Genomic DNA, 22528 nt, shown 5'->3' with positions numbered 1-22528 from the left:
ATAGCCACAATATTATGACCTCTGCTCTTCTCAATTAATGCTATTTCAATAAATGTATCCATATATTATTATAGTCCACATACTTCTCCTTTTAAGTGAGAAGTTATATGTTATTTAACTATTTTTAATTCAATTCTTTCTCTGTAGAGGGCATTTGGATTTATTCTATTGGTTATTAATATGGTATAGCATACAATATAGTCTATCAAATAAATAAAACCCAAAAGCTCTGGTACAACTAATAAAAAATAAACACAAATACACAATATTACACATGACAAACATAACAATCACAGATTCAGAAGTAAAAAAATAACTGAATGTGTATCTACTCTATGCTAATAATCTTGAAAATGAGGATGTTAGAAACGAAAATATATTTTGCCAATATTGACTCAAGAAAAGGTAGCATATAGAAGAAGTGGGAAAAAATATATCAAAAACACTACCGCTAAAAAGGTATGAAGCACAGATAATCTTATCGACAAATTTAATCTAATATTCAAGTAACAGATAATTTCTAGGCACTTTAAATCATTCCTGAGCACATAAAATATTTCTATCATTTTTGGCATGAATATCAAAGTAGACACTTATTTATTTAATTTTGCTTAAGAAAATATTTAAGAAGATGCATATTTATTGTAGAAAATTTATAAAATACAAATAAAAATCACCTTTAAGCCCATTATCTAGAAGGAATCACTATTAACTATTTAATGTGCAATCATTAATACACAAACACACATTTTTTTTTCTAAAATATCTTTGTCATCTAAGTAATATTTCAGAGTACAAACATACTAACTGATTCCATTTGAAAGTGTTCTCTCTCTTGTCAAATGCATTCCGGCATATTTTAAACTTTTTTTATTAGAACACATTCCATGTACCTTTATAAGATTATTATTTTGTAGATTATTTCCAGAACATTGTTTGGAAATATGCACAATATTTAGATTCTTTTGAATTTTTCACTATCATAAAATAATAATATAGGCAACATCTGTACATCAATCCTCGCAGAAACCCACAGTGATTTTTTAAAGTCATGAACTGTAGAATTTCTGGATTAAAGGCTTGCGTACAGTTAAGGTTTTTGATACATACTGTGTACTGGCCTGTTAGAAAATTCATTACCACTTATCCTACTATCAGTTGAGTTGGAGAGTGTCGATTTCTTTTTTTTTTTTAACATCTTTATTGGAGTATAATTGCTTTACATTGTTGTGTTAGTTGCTGCTGTATAACAAAGTGAATCAGCTATACATATACATATATCCCCCTATCCCCTCCCTATTGCATCTCCCTCCCTCCCTCCCTATCCCACCCCTCTAGCTGGTCACAAAGAACCGAGCTGATTTTTTTATATTATCACCAAACCCAGGGTTATATCTTTATGTTCTTTGTTAATTTGCAACTGCTCCTTTCTCTATGTGCCCTGAAGTGTAGAAAGTTCATATTCCAAACAACTCATGGGAAAGATGGCATGTCACTGTCCAGACAAAGAATAAGAGAGCAGGGAGGGCCCACCGCTTGAACAGATGACCTGGGATTAAGAGCTGACAGACAGGAAGGAAGGCACTTTCACTAACCTTGTATTCATTTACTTCACTAAAGAGAACAATCTTCAACCTGGAAGGTGTTCAACCAACAAAAGAAGAATTTGGGTGCTCTTCTAAATGACTTCCAAACTATTATTTAAAATAAATTATACCCTAGGATAAGGAAAAATCAGGAGGAACTAGAAGCTTGGAACATTGTGAGCACCTTTAAGGGTAGGAGTGTTTTCTTCAAATATCAGAAGGATACTATTGCCAAAAGGGATGAAATTTATCCTTTGTAATTCTAGGGGCCAACTGTAGGATTGAGCATGGAATAAATGGGGCTAGAGATTTCAACTCACGTTCACAAATTGGTGGCTCTGAATCCCAGAAGACAGTATTGCCTGAGATAATACATTCAGCAGCTGAGTGACCAATGAGTTGATACCTGAAACCAAAAATGAAAAATAGGCATGCTGTACACATCCCATCAATTTCCTCAGCATGCATACATGCATGGCAAATCTGAAAGGCTACAACCTGAAAGAAGTTCAAGGACTAGCCTAAACTCCACCTGTTTTATCTGACTTTTCTTATTTCTCTTTTTCTATCCTCTCACTGTTGAAAGGAATATTTCCTCTCTAACTCCTCATGGCTCGCTCTGCTTCTTCATTTCTTGGTTTCATTTTGGATTGTACCCAGTACCTAAATAAAACAATACTTTTGTAGACCTGCCTGATAATTTTCTTCTTAAAATCTGTTTTTTCTTATATTATTATTGTTACTTAAGTTTCTTTTTGCATTTTCCTGATATACATAAATATACATATTGTATATTAACACTGCTATGGCATTTTAGTTTAGGCATGTTTCTTGTAAATACAACAAGATTTGTGATGCTTTTGATCCTATTTGGAAACTTTTGTTTTTTAACAGGGATATTAAACCATTCAAATTTACTGAACTAAATGGTATGGTTGATCTTGCTTTTGTCATCACTTCATAATGTTCCTTCATGATGTTCAGTAGTAAGCACATAGCAGTGAATACAGCCGATCTGCCCCAAATATAAGGGGGCTTATTTCTGGTGAATGAGATGGATATAGTCCATGCTATTCCTTTTTCTTCCCTCTCATTTGCTACATGAACCAGATAGGTGAACCTCTTTCAGTTGCTCTAATAATTTGGAAGCTAAATAACCAATTTTTGTTCCTTTGAAATTTCATTTCATGTGTTATATATTGAGTTGGCCAAAAAGTTCGTTCAGGTTTTTCCGCTACATCCTCTGGAAAAACCTAAGCGAACTTTTTGGCCAACCCAATACATACACAACACAGGTATTCAACCCTATTTTCTCAATTTTGGTGTCAAAATATATACAGTCTACCCATCTCCTATGTAATAAAAGTCTAGACTATGTTTTTTTTTTGCTTTCTTCTATCTAGTTTTATGGATATATTTTATGACTTCAGAAATTGTTATTGGATTATGATTACATTGTCAAATTTCACTTTTTAACAACTAGTTCTGTCATTGTATTAAGTTTTATAACTTTGTTGAAAATATTTGAACTTTTTTAAAAATTTGTTTTTCTTTTGTTTGATTTTTGGCAATTTTCTACCTCACCAGCATTTATCATTATCCTTTAAGAAAATACTTATGGATTGCCTGAGTTTATCTTTTTCCTTCTCCCAGGAAGTATGCTTCCTGTAAGGTACACAGGTGTGATTTTTAGGTCCTTGCTTATCCTTTACTGTACACCTGTAGCCTCTAGATGTGAATACTAGCTTAGCTCATTAGAAACTCCATCTTCTGCAATTTAGTGATGTGAAGGATCAATGTGATATCAATACAAATTAATTTCTTTCGCAGCTATTATAATTTATTAATTTCCTTTCTGCATTCTTGAGGTTTTTTTCATGATCCCTGAAATACAGATGATTACCTAGTGATGGCTAAATATGGGCTTATTGTTTTCCCTTCTGGAATTTTTGTTACATGTAATTTGAATCCCAGTACTCTTTTAGACATATCTTCTCTTTTCTCTTCTTCTGCATCCTTTTCCACTTAATGCTGGGAGAAGTTGATTAATTTATCTTCTTACCCTCTGCTTTAATTTTCTACAATATTCAGTGTGTTTATCACAGAATTTTTCTTTAGTTTGACAGTTGTGTTTTTCATTCATATGCAAACATTGTCTATTTCCTAACTAGTTTCACAGAAACAGCGTGCAACTGAATCTTGTTAAAAACGTAAACAGGAGATATTTCTAAAAGTTTCTCTTATTTCTTGGAAGTAACTCTATTTTGTAAGAGGACAATTCTTCTGATTTTTCAGATTGCTCTTTTTACATTAATTTCCTGTAACATATCATAAGCTCAACGGTTTTCTATTTTATACCATTGGGAGGTTCACTCTTATTCCGTAATACAATATAAAGAGGGTACAGACAGAGAATTTATAGATTGTACTTAAAAATGCTCGGAGAAAGACAGAAGTGTTTAGATTTACTCTAATTTTACTTTGTCAGATTATAGGTACTATGATCTGTAAGGCCTTGGTTAGCAAATATGCTGAAGGCCACAAGTTCCTTTTCAGTGTTTATCATGGCAGTGCAAATTTAGCCCATATTCTCTAACTGGTTCAGCTGCTCCCACTGGGAGTGGGGTTGAGACTGAGCAAGGGTAAGCACCCTTGTGGGTGGGACTGCTGCCCAGTAAACACTTTATGTCTGACATTTTCACAGGGGACTCTGTTATGGGTTGAGCAGTGCACCCCCAAAAGTATGTCGAAGCCCTAGCCCCCAATCCCCATGAATGTGACCTTTTTAGGAAATAGGGCCTTTGCAGATATAATCATGTTAAGATGAGGTTATTAGAGTGGGCCCTAATCCAATATGACTGGAGTCCTTACAAAAAGAGAGCACTTTGGACATAGACCCACACAGAGAGGAGAGTGCCATGTGAAGACACAGACACAGAATGAAGATGGCAATGGGAAGACAGGGGCAAAAACGGGAGTGATGCGCCACACGCCAAGGAAGCCCTGAGGTCACCATAATCTGGAAGAGGCAAGGAGGGATCCTCCCTCAGAGGCTCTGGAGGGAACATGTCCTGCCTGCACCTTGATTTTGGACCTCTAACTTCCAGAACCTTGAGAGAATAAACTTTTGTTGCTGTTCTGAGATACCCAGTTTGTCCTACTTTGTTATGGCAGCCCTAGCAAACGAAGAGTGCAGTTACCTTATAAGATCTGCTTTCTACACAGTGGCTCCGTGGCCTTCCCCTTTCTTTCAGCAATGCCTGCTCTAGGCAAGCGCTGTTTGTACGGTTTGACTATGCCCTCCCCCCATTTTCTTCCTTTCTACCTGGTGAATACCTCACTTTTCTTGTATGTACTGTCCTGGTTTCCAGCAAGGAGACAGATTTCCCCTCAAATCTTGTCATACCTTTGTCCATTTCAATTAGGAGTTAAACACCTATGTTCAAGCTTCTTGAGAACAGATGGTAATAGCCTAGTCCTCTTTTCCAAGATAGGACCAGAAGGTAGTATCGCTGTCCTGGAACTCTTGAACCAAGAGATGGTCCTGCCCACTCACCCTCTATTACAAGCAAAAATGATTCTGGATCCGAACTGGGTGTCTGTATCTATGTGCACCACACCGTTCACAGGATCTGGAGGAGTATTACATGATTTACCTTGGGAAAGAAAGAGAATTTTGGAGCCAGGAAGAGTAATTTGAACTTTTGTTAGTGTATAACAAGTTAGTCCCCACCTGACTGCAGCTTTCTGAAGAGCACATGCAATTCTGATGGTTCTACAGATTTTTTCACCTTGAGGAGCCTCACCAGACTGCCTCGGGATCAGCCACCCACTAAGCACCACTTTCAAAGAGACCTCCCCTCTAAATCTCTCCTATCTGTGCCTCAAATCTCTTATCTAAATATAAAGGTCATTTGTGGCCTTATATCCCACCAGTATAAAAGTTTTTATTACCTCGTTATTCAAACAGTTTATGTCTCCTTACAGATTTTTTTTCCTGATCTGGAGTAATTCATTATTCACTACCCCATAAAAAACATGGAGTTCTCCTGCAAATATTCCTTGAAACATTCTCAGGAGACAAGCATTTCAACCAATAATTAGGGGTGACCTACAAGACCAACTCTGACCTCCACCTATGTGAACATGTTTGACAAAGTTTTCTTATCTCTAAAATTTGGAGAAATTAAATAATATCCTAGAGATACTTTGACAAACATAGGAACGCTCCAATGCAGGGCTTACTCACGTTTACAGACATCTTTGGCACTTGACCACGTGAGGTTTTGTAGACACGTGATAGAGAATGACTTCCTGTGGTACCCAGGGCGGCATTCATACTTTAAAGATGTCCCAATGGGAAACTCAGATTCATTGGTCTGGAGTTTCAACTTGGCAAACTGAAAGTGATCTGGGGTGTTACAGTGACCTAGAGACCAAAAAATCAAGAACATCAGAGTTAACAAAAAGATACCCAAGGCCATTCTTCCTTTTCTCTTTCTTGTTAGATTTGATATCAGAACAAAAGAAACTTTTAGTTGTGGAAAGATAATTTCCTTGTAATCTTTGAAGGGAAAGTTCCATTAGCATGTGCCCATTAGAAAATATACTATCCGGAAGGCTATTTTGCTATCTGGGCATTTTACTCATATCATTTACTGTAAAAGACAGCTCCAATTCAATTTTTCACATTTTTAGGGAGACAGAGGAGTGTTTCTGCCCAGGTTACACCTGGTCTGGTTTCTTTGTACTTCAGTGTATCAAAACCCATGCTTACAAGCAAGAATGGACGACTCAAGATGTTTTTTGAAACTAGGAGGCAGCCACCACTTTCTAGGTGTGATTCCTAAGCTGGCTATTTCAACACAACAAGGAAATAAACAGCATCTCTTCAAAATAAAAACAACAACAAAACAAAAACAGAAACATTGTGTGAAGTATATGTTGAATCAAATTCTAGCTTTAGCTCCAAGCCCCTACACCTAAAGCTCTAGGTTTGAGAAGTGAAAACTCACTTTGGATTCAAGTAGTATGAAATCAAAAAAGTGTATATGTTTGGAAAAATAGAAATCGTTTCCACTTGGTTTTGACACTAACTTCTCTTTTAGTTTCTATTCCAGCTGTCCTCCACCTCCCTTTCAATTATTTTTTCAAAGAGTAAAAGCTATGCTAGGGCCAATTCTGCACCCAGATAATTCTCTGTATGAAGACTTGCAAACCAATTTCTCATTTCTTTAACATATAATTAAGTGATTTTTCTCAATATGAAAATTTGGCTTATTTTCAAGGTGGCTTCACAGGAAATACATCCATCTATATTGCCTGTTTCTTTTCATTTTAGAGCTTGAATATTAGCTATACTAGCTTCTAGTTCAAGGAGTTCCCCTTATGACTAAAATCTACTACCCAAGGCCAAATCACACATGAAGATGGTCTGGCAGGTCTCCAGTCTAAAAAATCTAGCTGATAAAACTAGGACTGCCATCTCAGCATAGGGTACTGGTGAAAAAAGTCATAGAACTTAGGGGAAGATTGCCTTTCACTTTCGATGTAGTGAATCTGAACTAGGTGTCTGTGTTTGTAAACAGCCTCATAGGGACACCCCAAGCTGAAGCCATGGTGTTACAGAAGGAGAGTGAGGGCAAAAATGACTTCTGAATATCCATTCTTGGTCCCTTTCCTTTCAGAACTGCTCTTTTATTTCAGAGTTCCTCAGCAGTCAGTATGTTATGCCGGGACTAGGGTCACTTTGACAATTTACTTTCCCCTTCCTTCTTCACTGCCTGAGTGTGGGTGTCATAGTGGTATTGGATACCTTAGGATACCTTCTCCAGACCTTAGAAATAAACACTCTATTTTGCATTTTTCCCTTGAGTTCACATTGCTTTGCTTTTTCTTTCCACCAAAGAGGGAAAACTTCAACAGCTGAAATTAGTGCGGGGCTAAGGAGCAAGTAAGCCTTATCTTAACTTAGAACTTAGCCCATACTGGCTAAAAGAATCTTTGTGTTTTGTTTACAATGCAGCCCGGTTTTCAGAGAGAACACACAGTGGTCTCTGGACAAATAGGTAATTAAAAGCGATTTTGCCAGGCTTTGTTCTCTGCTGGTCTGTGCTTCTCTCCAAAACCTGTGAAGATGGTACAACTTATGCTAGTTAAGGTTCATAGGTATTTGCTTTCAGTTCCTATGCTTTGAAAACATTTTCCTTCTAATTCTAATTAGAACTAGAACTGCCACCCACTTCCTCCATTGCTTTTCACCAGCCCTCTAGAAGCAAAGATCATCAGAATCTTACATGTTGATGTATCTTAAAACCATTTATTATTGTTTTGGCATTTAAGTGTATCGAGTGCACAAATAAACACCACATTGTAATTACGGAAACTTGGAGAGTCTGGTATAGATATTCTGAATCCATTTGGAATGTGGGGTAGCACGCAGTAACCTGGAGGTCCACAGCGAGGGGCAGGGCTGCTCCAAATTCCGTTCCCTTGACTGTCACTGGTACAGCGGATGGTGCTCTCCCCAGTGAGGCTGAAGATCATCCCTCTCTCTGGGTGCGGGTCACATGTGTAAGTGACTTCTTTTCCAAAAGGAAAGACTTCCAGAGGTTTGCCTGTGTGTCTCCCATTAAGGATATCAGGAGGATTTGGACACAAGATTTCTGGAAAGAAGGCAAAAGCTCTAAGTGTCATTCATGAGTTTTCACCACAGGTAATCTATAGTCATTGGGTGTTATAGTTGGTACTACCTAAAAACACTGAATGGACTAAGTGAAGTGAGATTTCAATCCCATTTTTTTTTAATTGAAAAAGTACAAAAGAATTTGCCTATCCTGAATCTTCCAGACTTTTAAGTTTTCTGGATGATAGAAACTTTACACCTTTAATTACGTACCAAAACTTTTAAAGAAGAAAGAGAATCTATTGGAGAGTAACTCATTCATTTAATCAACACATTGGGCACTTATTCTGTGTCAGCCACTCGTCAGGGCCGGCTGGATGAAATGGTGAAGAGCACAGATAAAGTCTCTGTTCTCCAGGGAACTTACATTCTCAGGAAATATTTCTACAATGTATTCCATATGTACTAATCACCTAATCATATGAAACCTTTCCTTAATAACTTACCCATAGTGACCATCAACCGATTAGGACAGTAGTGCTGTCACAATGAATTGAAACATATACGGTTCATTGTAAAAACTCTAAATGATCCATACTGTTTTGTTATTGTTTTTTTTGATGCATGGGATTGCTTATTATTATTTTTATTTCTTTATTTTCCGTCAGGATTCAAATTGTTACTTCTTTCTGGTATCTGCTTGTCTGTTTAAACAGTCCTTTCCTTATTTCTATTTAGTGTTTCTTATTAGGCTTGGGATTTGTAAGAAGCTACTTAAATTAGAAACAGTCATGAAAAGTAAGAGGAATAGTACAATCAGTAACTGAGCTCTAACCCAGGCCAGTGGACAGCCATTTGTCATGTTACTTCAGTGAAAGTTGGGTTTCTTGGATGACAGGATCTATACAGAAGTTATGTTTTTTTAATAAAGTTTTACTATAAAATGTGTCATAGGATAACTGAGCAGATTTCTTGCAACATAAACATTTTAGTAAAATTTGGATTAGTTTAAAATTTATATATTTTCCAATCTTTAGGATCAAGTGATGAGGCAAAGTTCTATCTTCTATTGGGGAAAATACAAATGGGTGGACTAGGAGAAATCAGTGGTGGCATTGCATATAGGAGACTCATTTTTTAATCAGCTTATTATTTCTGAATCTTTGCATAATTTATTTAGATGCAAATTTTGAGAGTTTAAGGAGTATTAAACTGCTCACCCTGTGTAATGCTGTTCCCCACTTTCCCCTCATTTCTGCATTGCTCTGACCTATCATCTCCATAAGATTTAATTTATTTTCTTTCTTGTACATCTTCCCACTTGAGTATAAATAACATGGGACAGGGAATTTGCTAATCTTGTTCACTGCTATAACACCGGTGCCTGGAAGAACATCAAGCACATAGTATGTGCTCAATAAATAATTGAATGAATGAATGTTTCATATTTGTATATTAGCAAATAGACAGGAATATTGTAGATGACTTCACCTTGATGGCATAAAAAAGAAAAAGGAAGAAGGAAGGAAGGAAAAAAGAAAGAAAGAAATTTGTCAAAGCTTCACGTTAGCTAATCTCTCCTGATTCAGAGACAAACTACAGCAGGATTTATCACGTAAAACAAAGAATTCTAACTGACAGAGATTGATCAGATAGTTCTCAAAACACATGATGCACAACAAAGTGCATCACAACAAATTGATCCACAATAAAATGCTATTAAAATAAGCAACTATTTATCAATAATTCAGATTAGAAAATAGAAGAACCACGGCTGGGGAGGCCATGGGTCAAATTACCAAATAGATTAAAGGGAGAGATTGGCCTGAAGTGATATCCCTTCTACTCACGTTCACACACAGGAATGCTGCTGTTCCAAAGGCTTTCCATTCCAACCAAGACACAGTAACTAGCAGAACTGCCTTTTAACTGGAATCTAAGGAAGAAAATGGTAGTGAATATGTGAGCTGCTTAAGCCAAAATGCCATTCCATTTGCAGTAATCTCAGCATTTTGAGGATCTGAAACCAGCAGGTGGCAGAGGTTCAGAGGCCACATCAATCTGGAAAAGTCACAGCTTCCAGTGAGGGAGAACAGCAAAGCACAGTCACGTGGTCACATAATATAGTCCCAGCCTAAGTTGAAGAAGGCAGTTGTAGCACAGCTGCCATCGCCGTGATCCTGGACCTAGGCTCAGAGAAATCAGTCTGTCACTGTGCATCCCACGGTAAAGCTGATAAATCTACTTAGTCATTATTGGAATAAAACATCCTCCAAGTGATGACACTGGAACAGCTAGTAAAACAGCTCCCAGTTTGCATTGGACAAGCAGAGAATAGCTGGAAAGAGAACAAAGATTGTTCTTTTGTCTCTATATTTGTGGTGGTTATGCAGAAGGCTCACAACAGCACGCTGGGCTACGGAAGAGTAAGCGTGAATGTTCTGGGGGGAAAAACGAAAGGAGATTGGAAATGACTCTTGTACAAAATTCTCCTAAATGTTATTTGGTGCCTGTCAAGGATTCTTTGGAACATTTTGAGATCAGGTACTTTGTTGCCCATGCTTGATACTTCCTATGTAGAGATGTGCATGCTGTGTAAGGTCAAGTGAATGACCTTACTTAAAACTTTAATATCAGCCACCATAATACCATTTCAGAGCCCTTGGCCTGTTATCAACCAGGTGATATATGACTGGATGAAAAATGCTTATTCTTATACTTTCTCTCTTATTACAAAATTCACTTTGGATGGTTAAAAATTTTTCTGAAACAATTCTTAAATGATCTTATTTTTAATAAGATTTTTGTCACATATCAAACTTTTTCTGGAACTCTCCAAATTACTCTTTTTCTTTTATGCTTGGAAAATATGATTTTTTCACTTAATGTGTCACCTATGTATACTCTTAAACAGTAGTTGTATTTGTGTTTAAGCATGCCAGCTAATATACGTTTCAGTTTTTCCTTCATATCTTATGTTATTAGTTACACCTGTTCCTTACTCTTAACTTCCCATATACACTCCCCAAATTTAACATCCCTGAGTATTTCCTATTTTAAAAATCACACTAAACCTTGCCTTTTTGAATTGACCTCAGTTTCAGTGCTCGGTAGGCCAGGCAAACTCACACTCACCCCTCATCACAAACGAAGGATACTTTTGCTCCAAGCTGAAAATTAAGTGGAAAGAGTACATGTCCATTAGGTAACTGGTCCAGGAAGTCAGCACATGATTTCACTAGGAAAAAAAACACACACACACAGGAGTGAGATGTTCCTGTGAGGGACAAAGAGACTGATCCACATACAAGATGACAGTATAGGCACCTGCACATTTGGGGGCTGACGGGCTCCAGTCTCCCTGGGGCGTACAATGCAGAGAAGCAGCCCCTCTGAGATCATAGCCAGGCTCACAGCTGTAGAACACTTCCTGCCCAGAAGAAAAGTTGTTCCTGTGGCTTGGGGTGTGTTTACCATGCGGGACTTTTGGAGGTGGCTGACATACTAGGGAAAGAGAACCAAAGTGCTGTTAATTGTGTGAAAATAACTTTTCCTCAGTGGTAAACTGGCTAAGACAATCAACAGCATAAATCTATTTGTTTTTAAAAATCTGGTAGACTAACACTAACAATAAAACACTCGTTTTATTGATGGCAAAATTGAACAGAGACAGAGACACAGAGAGAGAGAGAGAGAGAGAGAGAGAGAGAGTCTTGCGAAAAGTCATAGAACTGATACACTGCAGGACAGTGACTAGAACTGAGACATCTTCAGTTCATGGCTTTCCATCTAAAGTACACACCCAAGATGACACAACGAACAGTTCCCCTACACAATTCTTCCTTTTATTGTTCACTTAGTACACAGTTGTTAGATTGATGGATTTTATTTATTTTTTTTTGCAGTAGACGGGCCTCGCACTGTTATGGCCTCTCCTGTTGCGGAGCACAGGCTCCGGACGTGCAGGCTCAGCGGCCATGGCTCACGGGCCCAGCCGCTCCGCGGCATGTGGGATCTTCCCAGACCGGGGCTCAAACCCGTGTCCCCTACCTCGGCAGGCGGACTCTCAACCACTGCGCCACCAGGGAAGCCCCTATTGATGGATTTTTAATTTTATATTTTAATTTTTATTGGCACCACCAATTTAAATCCGCCTTTATGGCAATAAGGAAAGCTTGAGCCCAAATCTCATCCAACAGATTTCCCAATCACCTATCACACTCTGCTGTGACAAACAAGATTCATACATCTCTTCTCATCTCTTTCCAGCTCCTCTCCAGTGGTCACGCCACCTGACATGGGTTGGTGGAGAAGATAAGTCTCCTTTCTGCACTCTACAGGGCCAGGTCCTGCTTAACCATTCACTTCATTCCAATGAGAAGATGGGCAACCATTGAATGAAATCTTCTAAAAAACCTACAGCCCTCACAATGAGAGTGCATATTCCATACCATATGTTGTAACTGAGCCTCTGTCTCTTTATACACTTGGTTTGAATTTAGAATCAGAATGCACTGGAATCTCCTAAATTATATAAAACTGTAGTAACATGAAAAGTCATTTCATTTTGGCTTAGATCAGGTCAGTTTCTCTCTCTGGACTTTAGCTTTCTCAAGTATAGAATGGGGCATTGGACTAGAATAAATGACCCCCTTAAGGACTTTGTAAATACTCTGATGCTGTAGCACCCAGTTTCAGGGCTCATCACCCCCTTGTTTGCCTTGATTAATAAGTGCACTGTGATGGGATCATTTAAGTGCTGTGCTGGTTAAATCTCTGTTGACTCCCAGCCTTACACTTCTGCATTCTCCTTTGACTGCTGGGGCCAGAAGCCTGAAAGTACAACTGCTAATCTTCCTTGCCAGCTGGGTCCTGGTTAAGCTCTGACAATTGGAGGCATATATACTAAATTAAAAGGTAGGAAGATGATAGAAGTCATTCTTCTTGTAAAGGAGGCTCAGGAAGTGGCAACTGATGGCTCTTCCTTAGCAGCAGCAACATTAATTCTATCAATGCCAGTGACTGAAGGCTCCAGCAACCTCAGCTACGTTCTGGCAGCAGCAGCAGCTTCTGCAGCGTGAGCAGCTGGAGGAAATACATGCTCAGTGAGTGCAGGTGCCTGTGCTCTAGTCCAGGGGGAATGGCAGCCCCCTGAGCTCTGGTAACACTGCCTTCCTCCTTTTGCTCTTCCTGCCCTTTTAACACCTTTATATTCTCTTACCTGCACTAAATCCCTCACTCCTTGCAATTTCTAGAGTAGCTTTCGATTTCCCTGGCTCTGGAGTCAGGTAGGCTTGGGTTCTTGTCTTCACAGAGTTAGTATCTATTTAATCTTGCACAGTTATCTAATCTCTCTAAGACTCACTTTCTCTGTAAAACATGGAAAGAATAGTAACTACCTCATGTCTTTGTTTTAAGAATTAAGTGGGGCTTCCCTGGTGGCACAGTGGTTAAGAATCTGCCTGCCAATGCAGGGGACACAGATTCGAGCCCTGGTCCACGAAGATCCCACATGCCGCGGAGCAACTAAGCCCATGCGCCACAACTACTGAGCCTGCGATCTACAGCCCGCGAGCCACTACTACTGAACCCGCGTGCCACAACTAGTGAAGTCCGTGTGCCTAGAGCCCGTGCTCCACAAGAGAAGCCACCGCAATGAGAAGTCCGCGCACCGCAACAAAGAGTAGCCTCTGCTCACTGCAACTAGAGAAAGACTGCGTGCAGCAACGAAGACCCAATGCAGCCAAAAAATAAACAAATAAATAAATAAATAAATTTAATAAAAAAAAAATTAAGTGAATCCATAGATTATACAGCGGTGCCTAACAAGAAGAATCAGTCATTACATATTCGCAGTTAAAACACTCAAGAGTAATTAATAAATTTTTTTTAAAAAGATTATTTTAACTGAAAAAAAGAAAGAACTGAAAGATGATGTCACTAGTGTCATCCCAAGGAAATTTTACATTCTTTACCCAGATGTATCTTTGCTTCTGAGTTTGAACACATACACATTCACACACACATACACACACACCTGCTTTATTTAAAGTTTCCTCCCAAGAAAATTTACCCATCCACACTGCTCACCACACATCCTCCCCCGAGAACCGACACTAACCTCCCTATCCTCCTACAACTAACGTCATTTGTAGGCCCCTTCAAAGCCTCAGTCAGACTCACCCCTGGAGCAGCTGGGCAACTCCGGCCCCCACTTGTTTTGGGCCTGGCATTCAACAGTGGAGGGTCCTTTCATGGCAAAGCCGGGCTGACACCTAAACCTCACGCTTTCACGTAAAGAAAATAAGCTTTTGTTCTCAGACATCCTTATTCCATTTTCAATGACTGGAGGCGTGCATTTATTAGGTGCAATGCACTGAGGGGGAGGGCCACTCCAGATGCCAACTTGATTGTCTTCACTGGTGCAATATATTGACTGCTCACCCACGAGGTCAAACAGCTTCTGCCTTCTCTCTCCAAGATTGCAGCGATAGGTCACCACTGTTCCGTATTGAAAGTATTCTCTGTCGGTGCTAATGAAATCTCCATTGGCGATGGCCGGGGGTGGCCCACAAGGAATGCCTGGGAAAAGGGACAGCAAGTTAAAACCTCAGTTTCTTAAAGTTATAACCAATTATGAATTTGGGTAACCAGTTTAAAAAATGATCAAAATGTCACTATTCAGAACACTTCTGCTCTTGTCTAATATTTGCTAATGTACAGACATGTTTTTACACAATCGCAGATTAGATAGCCACAATATTATGACCTCTGCTCTTCTCAATTAATGCTATTTCAATAAATGTATCCATATATTATTATAGTCCACATACTTCTCCTTTTAAGTGAGAAGTTATATGTTATTTAACTATTTTTAATTCAATTCTTTCTCTGTAGAGGGCATTTGGATTTATTCTATTGGTTATTAATATGGTATAGCATACAATATAGTCTATCAAATAAATAAAACCCAAAAGCTCTGGTACAACTAATAAAAAATAAACACAAATACACAATATTACACATGACAAACATAACAATCACAGATTCAGAAGTAAAAAAATAACTGAATGTGTATCTACTCTATGCTAATAATCTTGAAAATGAGGATGTTAGAAACGAAAATATATTTTGCCAATATTGACTCAAGAAAAGGTAGCATATAGAAGAAGTGGGAAAAAATATATCAAAAACACTACCGCTAAAAAGGTATGAAGCACAGATAATCTTATCGACAAATTTAATCTAATATTCAAGTAACAGATAATTTCTAGGCACTTTAAATCATTCCTGAGCACATAAAATATTTCTATCATTTTTGGCATGAATATCAAAGTAGACACTTATTTATTTAATTTTGCTTAAGAAAATATTTAAGAAGATGCATATTTATTGTAGAAAATTTATAAAATACAAATAAAAATCACCTTTAAGCCCATTATCTAGAAGGAATCACTATTAACTATTTAATGTGCAATCATTAATACACAAACACACATTTTTTTTTCTAAAATATCTTTGTCATCTAAGTAATATTTCAGAGTACAAACATACTAACTGATTCCATTTGAAAGTGTTCTCTCTCTTGTCAAATGCATTCCGGCATATTTTAAACTTTTTTTATTAGAACACATTCCATGTACCTTTATAAGATTATTATTTTGTAGATTATTTCCAGAACATTGTTTGGAAATATGCACAATATTTAGATTCTTTTGAATTTTTCACTATCATAAAATAATAATATAGGCAACATCTGTACATCAATCCTCGCAGAAACCCACAGTGATTTTTTAAAGTCATGAACTGTAGAATTTCTGGATTAAAGGCTTGCGTACAGTTAAGGTTTTTGATACATACTGTGTACTGGCCTGTTAGAAAATTCATTACCACTTATCCTACTATCAGTTGAGTTGGAGAGTGTCGATTTCTTTTTTTTTTTTAACATCTTTATTGGAGTATAATTGCTTTACATTGTTGTGTTAGTTGCTGCTGTATAACAAAGTGAATCAGCTATACATATACATATATCCCCCTATCCCCTCCCTATTGCATCTCCCTCCCTCCCTCCCTATCCCACCCCTCTAGCTGGTCACAAAGAACCGAGCTGATTTTTTTATATTATCACCAAACCCAGGGTTATATCTTTATGTTCTTTGTTAATTTGCAACTGCTCCTTTCTCTATGTGCCCTGAAGTGTAGAAAGTTCATATTCCAAACAACTCATGGGAAAGATGGCATGTCACTGTCCAGACAAAGAATAAGAGAGCAGGGAGGGCCCACCGCTTGAACAGATGACCTGGGATTAAGAGCTGACAGACAGGAAGGAAGGCACTTTCACTAACCTTGTATTCATTTACTTCACTAAAGAGAACAATCTTCAACCTGGAAGGTGTTCAACCAACAAAAGAAGAATTTGGGTGCTCTTCTAAATGACTTCCAAACTATTATTTAAAATAAATTATACCCTAGGATAAGGAAAAATCAGGAGGAACTAGAAGCTTGGAACATTGTGAGCACCTTTAAGGGTAGGAGTGTTTTCTTCAAATATCAGAAGGATACTATTGCCAAAAGGGATGAAATTTATCCTTTGTAATTCTAGGGGCCAACTGTAGGATTGAGCATGGAATAAATGGGGCTAGAGATTTCAACTCACGTTCACAAATTGGTGGCTCTGAATCCCAGAAGACAGTATTGCCTGAGATAATACATTCAGCAGCTGAGTGACCAATGAGTTGATACCTGAAACCAAAAATGAAAAATAGGCATGCTGTACACATCCCATCAATTTCCTCAGCATGCATACATGCATGGCAAATCTGAAAGGCTACAATCTGAAAGAAGTTCAAGGACTAGCCTAAACTCCACCTGTTTTATCTGACTTTTCTTATTTCTCTTTTTCTATCCTCTCACTGTTGAAAGGAATATTTCCTCTCTAACTCCTCATGGCTCGCTCTGCTTCTTCATTTCTTGGTTTCATTTTGGATTGTACCCAGTACCTAAATAAAACAATACTTTTGTAGACCTGCCTGATAATTTTCTTCTTAAAATCTGTTTTTTCTTATATTATTATTGTTACTTAAGTTTCTTTTTGCATTTTCCTGATATACATAAATATACATATTGTATATTAACACTGCTATGGCATTTTAGTTTAGGCATGTTTCTTGTAAATACAAGATTTGTGATGCTTTTGATCCTATTTGGAAACTTTTGTTTTTTAACAGGGATATTAAACCATTCAAATTTACTGAACTAAATGGTATGGTTGATCTTGCTTTTGTCATCACTTCATAATGTTCCTTCATGATGTTCAGTAGTAAGCACATAGCAGTGAATACAGCCGATCTGCCCCAAATATAAGGGGGCTTATTTCTGGTGAATGAGATGGATATAGTCCATGCTATTCCTTTTTCTTCCCTCTCATTTGCTACATGAACCAGATAGGTGAACCTCTTTCAGTTGCTCTAATAATTTGGAAGCTAAATAACCAATTTTTGTTCCTTTGAAATTTCATTTCATGTGTTATATATTGAGTTGGCCAAAAAGTTCGTTCAGGTTTTTCCGCTACATCCTCTGGAAAAACCTAAGCGAACTTTTTGGCCAACCCAATACATACACAACACAGGTATTCAACCCTATTTTCTCAATTTTGGTGTCAAAATATATACAGTCTACCCATCTCCTATGTAATAAAAGTCTAGACTATGTTTTTTTTTTGCTTTCTTCTATCTAGTTTTATGGATATATTTTATGACTTCAGAAATTGTTATTGGATTATGATTACATTGTCAAATTTCACTTTTTAACAACTAGTTCTGTCATTGTATTAAGTTTTATAACTTTGTTGAAAATATTTGAACTTTTTTAAAAATTTGTTTTTCTTTTGTTTGATTTTTGGCAATTTTCTACCTCACCAGCATTTATCATTATCCTTTAAGAAAATACTTATGGATTGCCTGAGTTTATCTTTTTCCTTCTCCCAGGAAGTATGCTTCCTGTAAGGTACACAGGTGTGATTTTTAGGTCCTTGCTTATCCTTTACTGTACACCTGTAGCCTCTAGATGTGAATACTAGCTTAGCTCATTAGAAACTCCATCTTCTGCAATTTAGTGATGTGAAGGATCAATGTGATATCAATACAAATTAATTTCTTTCGCAGCTATTATAATTTATTAATTTCCTTTCTGCATTCTTGAGGTTTTTTTCATGATCCCTGAAATACAGATGATTACCTAGTGATGGCTAAATATGGGCTTATTGTTTTCCCTTCTGGAATTTTTGTTACATGTAATTTGAATCCCAGTACTCTTTTAGACATATCTTCTCTTTTCTCTTCTTCTGCATCCTTTTCCACTTAATGCTGGGAGAAGTTGATTAATTTATCTTCTTACCCTCTGCTTTAATTTTCTACAATATTCAGTGTGTTTATCACAGAATTTTTCTTTAGTTTGACAGTTGTGTTTTTCATTCATATGCAAACATTGTCTATTTCCTAACTAGTTTCACAGAAACAGCGTGCAACTGAATCTTGTTAAAAACGTAAACAGGAGATATTTCTAAAAGTTTCTCTTATTTCTTGGAAGTAACTCTATTTTGTAAGAGGACAATTCTTCTGATTTTTCAGATTGCTCTTTTTACATTAATTTCCTGTAACATATCATAAGCTCAACGGTTTTCTATTTTATACCATTGGGAGGTTCACTCTTATTCCGTAATACAATATAAAGAGGGTACAGACAGAGAATTTATAGATTGTACTTAAAAATGCTCGGAGAAAGACAGAAGTGTTTAGATTTACTCTAATTTTACTTTGTCAGATTATAGGTACTATGATCTGTAAGGCCTTGGTTAGCAAATATGCTGAAGGCCACAAGTTCCTTTTCAGTGTTTATCATGGCAGTGCAAATTTAGCCCATATTCTCTAACTGGTTCAGCTGCTCCCACTGGGAGTGGGGTTGAGACTGAGCAAGGGTAAGCACCCTTGTGGGTGGGACTGCTGCCCAGTAAACACTTTATGTCTGACATTTTCACAGGGGACTCTGTTATGGGTTGAGCAGTGCACCCCCAAAAGTATGTCGAAGCCCTAGCCCCCAATCCCCATGAATGTGACCTTTTTAGGAAATAGGGCCTTTGCAGATATAATCATGTTAAGATGAGGTTATTAGAGTGGGCCCTAATCCAATATGACTGGAGTCCTTACAAAAAGAGAGCACTTTGGACATAGACCCACACAGAGAGGAGAGTGCCATGTGAAGACACAGACACAGAATGAAGATGGCAATGGGAAGACAGGGGCAAAAACGGGAGTGATGCGCCACACGCCAAGGAAGCCCTGAGGTCACCATAATCTGGAAGAGGCAAGGAGGGATCCTCCCTCAGAGGCTCTGGAGGGAACATGTCCTGCCTGCACCTTGATTTTGGACCTCTAACTTCCAGAACCTTGAGAGAATAAACTTTTGTTGCTGTTCTGAGATACCCAGTTTGTCCTACTTTGTTATGGCAGCCCTAGCAAACGAAGAGTGCAGTTACCTTATAAGATCTGCTTTCTACACAGTGGCTCCGTGGCCTTCCCCTTTCTTTCAGCAATGCCTGCTCTAGGCAAGCGCTGTTTGTACGGTTTGACTATGCCCTCCCCCCATTTTCTTCCTTTCTACCTGGTGAATACCTCACTTTTCTTGTATGTACTGTCCTGGTTTCCAGCAAGGAGACAGATTTCCCCTCAAATCTTGTCATACCTTTGTCCATTTCAATTAGGAGTTAAACACCTATGTTCAAGCTTCTTGAGAACAGATGGTAATAGCCTAGTCCTCTTTTCCAAGATAGGACCAGAAGGTAGTATCGCTGTCCTGGAACTCTTGAACCAAGAGATGGTCCTGCCCACTCACCCTCTATTACAAGCAAAAATGATTCTGGATCCGAACTGGGTGTCTGTATCTATGTGCACCACACCGTTCACAGGATCTGGAGGAGTATTACATGATTTACCTTGGGAAAGAAAGAGAATTTTGGAGCCAGGAAGAGTAATTTGAACTTTTGTTAGTGTATAACAAGTTAGTCCCCACCTGACTGCAGCTTTCTGAAGAGCACATGCAATTCTGATGGTTCTACAGATTTTTTCACCTTGAGGAGCCTCACCAGACTGCCTCGGGATCAGCCACCCACTAAGCACCACTTTCAAAGAGACCTCCCCTCTAAATCTCTCCTATCTGTGCCTCAAATCTCTTATCTAAATATAAAGGTCATTTGTGGCCTTATATCCCACCAGTATAAAAGTTTTTATTACCTCGTTATTCAAACAGTTTATGTCTCCTTACAGATTTTTTTTCCTGATCTGGAGTAATTCATTATTCACTACCCCATAAAAAACATGGAGTTCTCCTGCAAATATTCCTTGAAACATTCTCAGGAGACAAGCATTTCAACCAATAATTAGGGGTGACCTACAAGACCAACTCTGACCTCCACCTATGTGAACATGTTTGACAAAGTTTTCTTATCTCTAAAATTTGGAGAAATTAAATAATATCCTAGAGATACTTTGACAAACATAGGAACGCTCCAATGCAGGGCTTACTCACGTTTACAGACATCTTTGGCACTTGACCACGTGAGGTTTTGTAGACACGTGATAGAGAATGACTTCCTGTGGTACCCAGGGCGGCATTCATACTTTAAAGATGTCCCAATGGGAAACTCAGATTCATTGGTCTGGAGTTTCAACTTGGCAAACTGAAAGTGATCTGGGGTGTTACAGTGACCTAGAGACCAAAAAATCAAGAACATCAGAGTTAACAAAAAGATACCCAAGGCCATTCTTCCTTTTCTCTTTCTTGTTAGATTTGATATCAGAACAAAAGAAACTTTTAGTTGTGGAAAGATAATTTCCTTGTAATCTTTGAAGGGAAAGTTCCATTAGCATGTGCCCATTAGAAAATATACTATCCGGAAGGCTATTTTGCTATCTGGGCATTTTACTCATATCATTTACTGTAAAAGACAGCTCCAATTCAATTTTTCACATTTTTAGGGAGACAGAGGAGTGTTTCTGCCCAGGTTACACCTGGTCTGGTTTCTTTGTACTTCAGTGTATCAAAACCCATGCTTACAAGCAAGAATGGACGACTCAAGATGTTTTTTGAAACTAGGAGGCAGCCACCACTTTCTAGGTGTGATTCCTAAGCTGGCTATTTCAACACAACAAGGAAATAAACAGCATCTCTTCAAAATAAAAACAACAACAAAACAAAAACAGAAACATTGTGTGAAGTATATGTTGAATCAAATTCTAGCTTTAGCTCCAAGCCCCTACACCTAAAGCTCTAGGTTTGAGAAGTGAAAACTCACTTTGGATTCAAGTAGTATGAAATCAAAAAAGTGTATATGTTTGGAAAAATAGAAATCGTTTCCACTTGGTTTTGACACTAACTTCTCTTTTAGTTTCTATTCCAGCTGTCCTCCACCTCCCTTTCAATTATTTTTTCAAAGAGTAAAAGCTATGCTAGGGCCAATTCTGCACCCAGATAATTCTCTGTATGAAGACTTGCAAACCAATTTCTCATTTCTTTAACATATAATTAAGTGATTTTTCTCAATATGAAAATTTGGCTTATTTTCAAGGTGGCTTCACAGGAAATACATCCATCTATATTGCCTGTTTCTTTTCATTTTAGAGCTTGAATATTAGCTATACTAGCTTCTAGTTCAAGGAGTTCCCCTTATGACTAAAATCTACTACCCAAGGCCAAATCACACATGAAGATGGTCTGGCAGGTCTCCAGTCTAAAAAATCTAGCTGATAAAACTAGGACTGCCATCTCAGCATAGGGTACTGGTGAAAAAAGTCATAGAACTTAGGGGAAGATTGCCTTTCACTTTCGATGTAGTGAATCTGAACTAGGTGTCTGTGTTTGTAAACAGCCTCATAGGGACACCCCAAGCTGAAGCCATGGTGTTACAGAAGGAGAGTGAGGGCAAAAATGACTTCTGAATATCCATTCTTGGTCCCTTTCCTTTCAGAACTGCTCTTTTATTTCAGAGTTCCTCAGCAGTCAGTATGTTATGCCGGGACTAGGGTCACTTTGACAATTTACTTTCCCCTTCCTTCTTCACTGCCTGAGTGTGGGTGTCATAGTGGTATTGGATACCTTAGGATACCTTCTCCAGACCTTAGAAATAAACACTCTATTTTGCATTTTTCCCTTGAGTTCACATTGCTTTGCTTTTTCTTTCCACCAAAGAGGGAAAACTTCAACAGCTGAAATTAGTGCGGGGCTAAGGAGCAAGTAAGCCTTATCTTAACTTAGAACTTAGCCC

General features: G+C 38.0%; 1 protein-coding gene across 30 annotated transcripts in view; it reads right to left on the bottom strand.

Annotated features, from left to right (window-relative positions):
* Positions 1 to 22528, bottom strand: part of CR1 (complement C3b/C4b receptor 1 (Knops blood group)) — a 276865-nt gene that overhangs the window by 183666 nt on the left and 70671 nt on the right. For 12 of the 30 annotated variants that reach the window (XM_049702830.1, XM_049702725.1, XM_049702719.1 and 9 more), the window contains 11 exons: positions 20794 to 20973; positions 20101 to 20200; positions 16868 to 16953; positions 14395 to 14793; positions 11539 to 11715; positions 11347 to 11449; positions 10062 to 10147; positions 8033 to 8251; positions 5836 to 6015; positions 5143 to 5242; positions 1907 to 1992 (listed from right to left, as the gene is read on the bottom strand). In XM_049702830.1, the coding sequence (XP_049558787.1) occupies positions 1907 to 1992; positions 5143 to 5242; positions 5836 to 6015; positions 8033 to 8251; positions 10062 to 10147; positions 11347 to 11449; positions 11539 to 11715; positions 14395 to 14793; positions 16868 to 16953; positions 20101 to 20200; positions 20794 to 20973 (1716 nt within the window). The remainder of the gene's footprint in view (positions 1 to 1906; positions 1993 to 5142; positions 5243 to 5835; positions 6016 to 8032; positions 8252 to 10061; positions 10148 to 11346; positions 11450 to 11538; positions 11716 to 14394; positions 14794 to 16867; positions 16954 to 20100; positions 20201 to 20793; positions 20974 to 22528) is intronic. The other 18 variants (XM_049702809.1, XM_049702766.1, XM_049702808.1 and 15 more) reach the window with 18 other exon arrangements.

This window comes from Orcinus orca, chromosome 1, assembly GCF_937001465.1.
Source record: "Orcinus orca chromosome 1, mOrcOrc1.1, whole genome shotgun sequence".
In the NCBI taxonomy this organism is placed as follows: domain Eukaryota; kingdom Metazoa; phylum Chordata; class Mammalia; order Artiodactyla; family Delphinidae; genus Orcinus; species Orcinus orca.
Note: the sequence above shows the minus strand (reverse complement) of the source record. Positions and strands in the feature narration are given on the sequence as shown.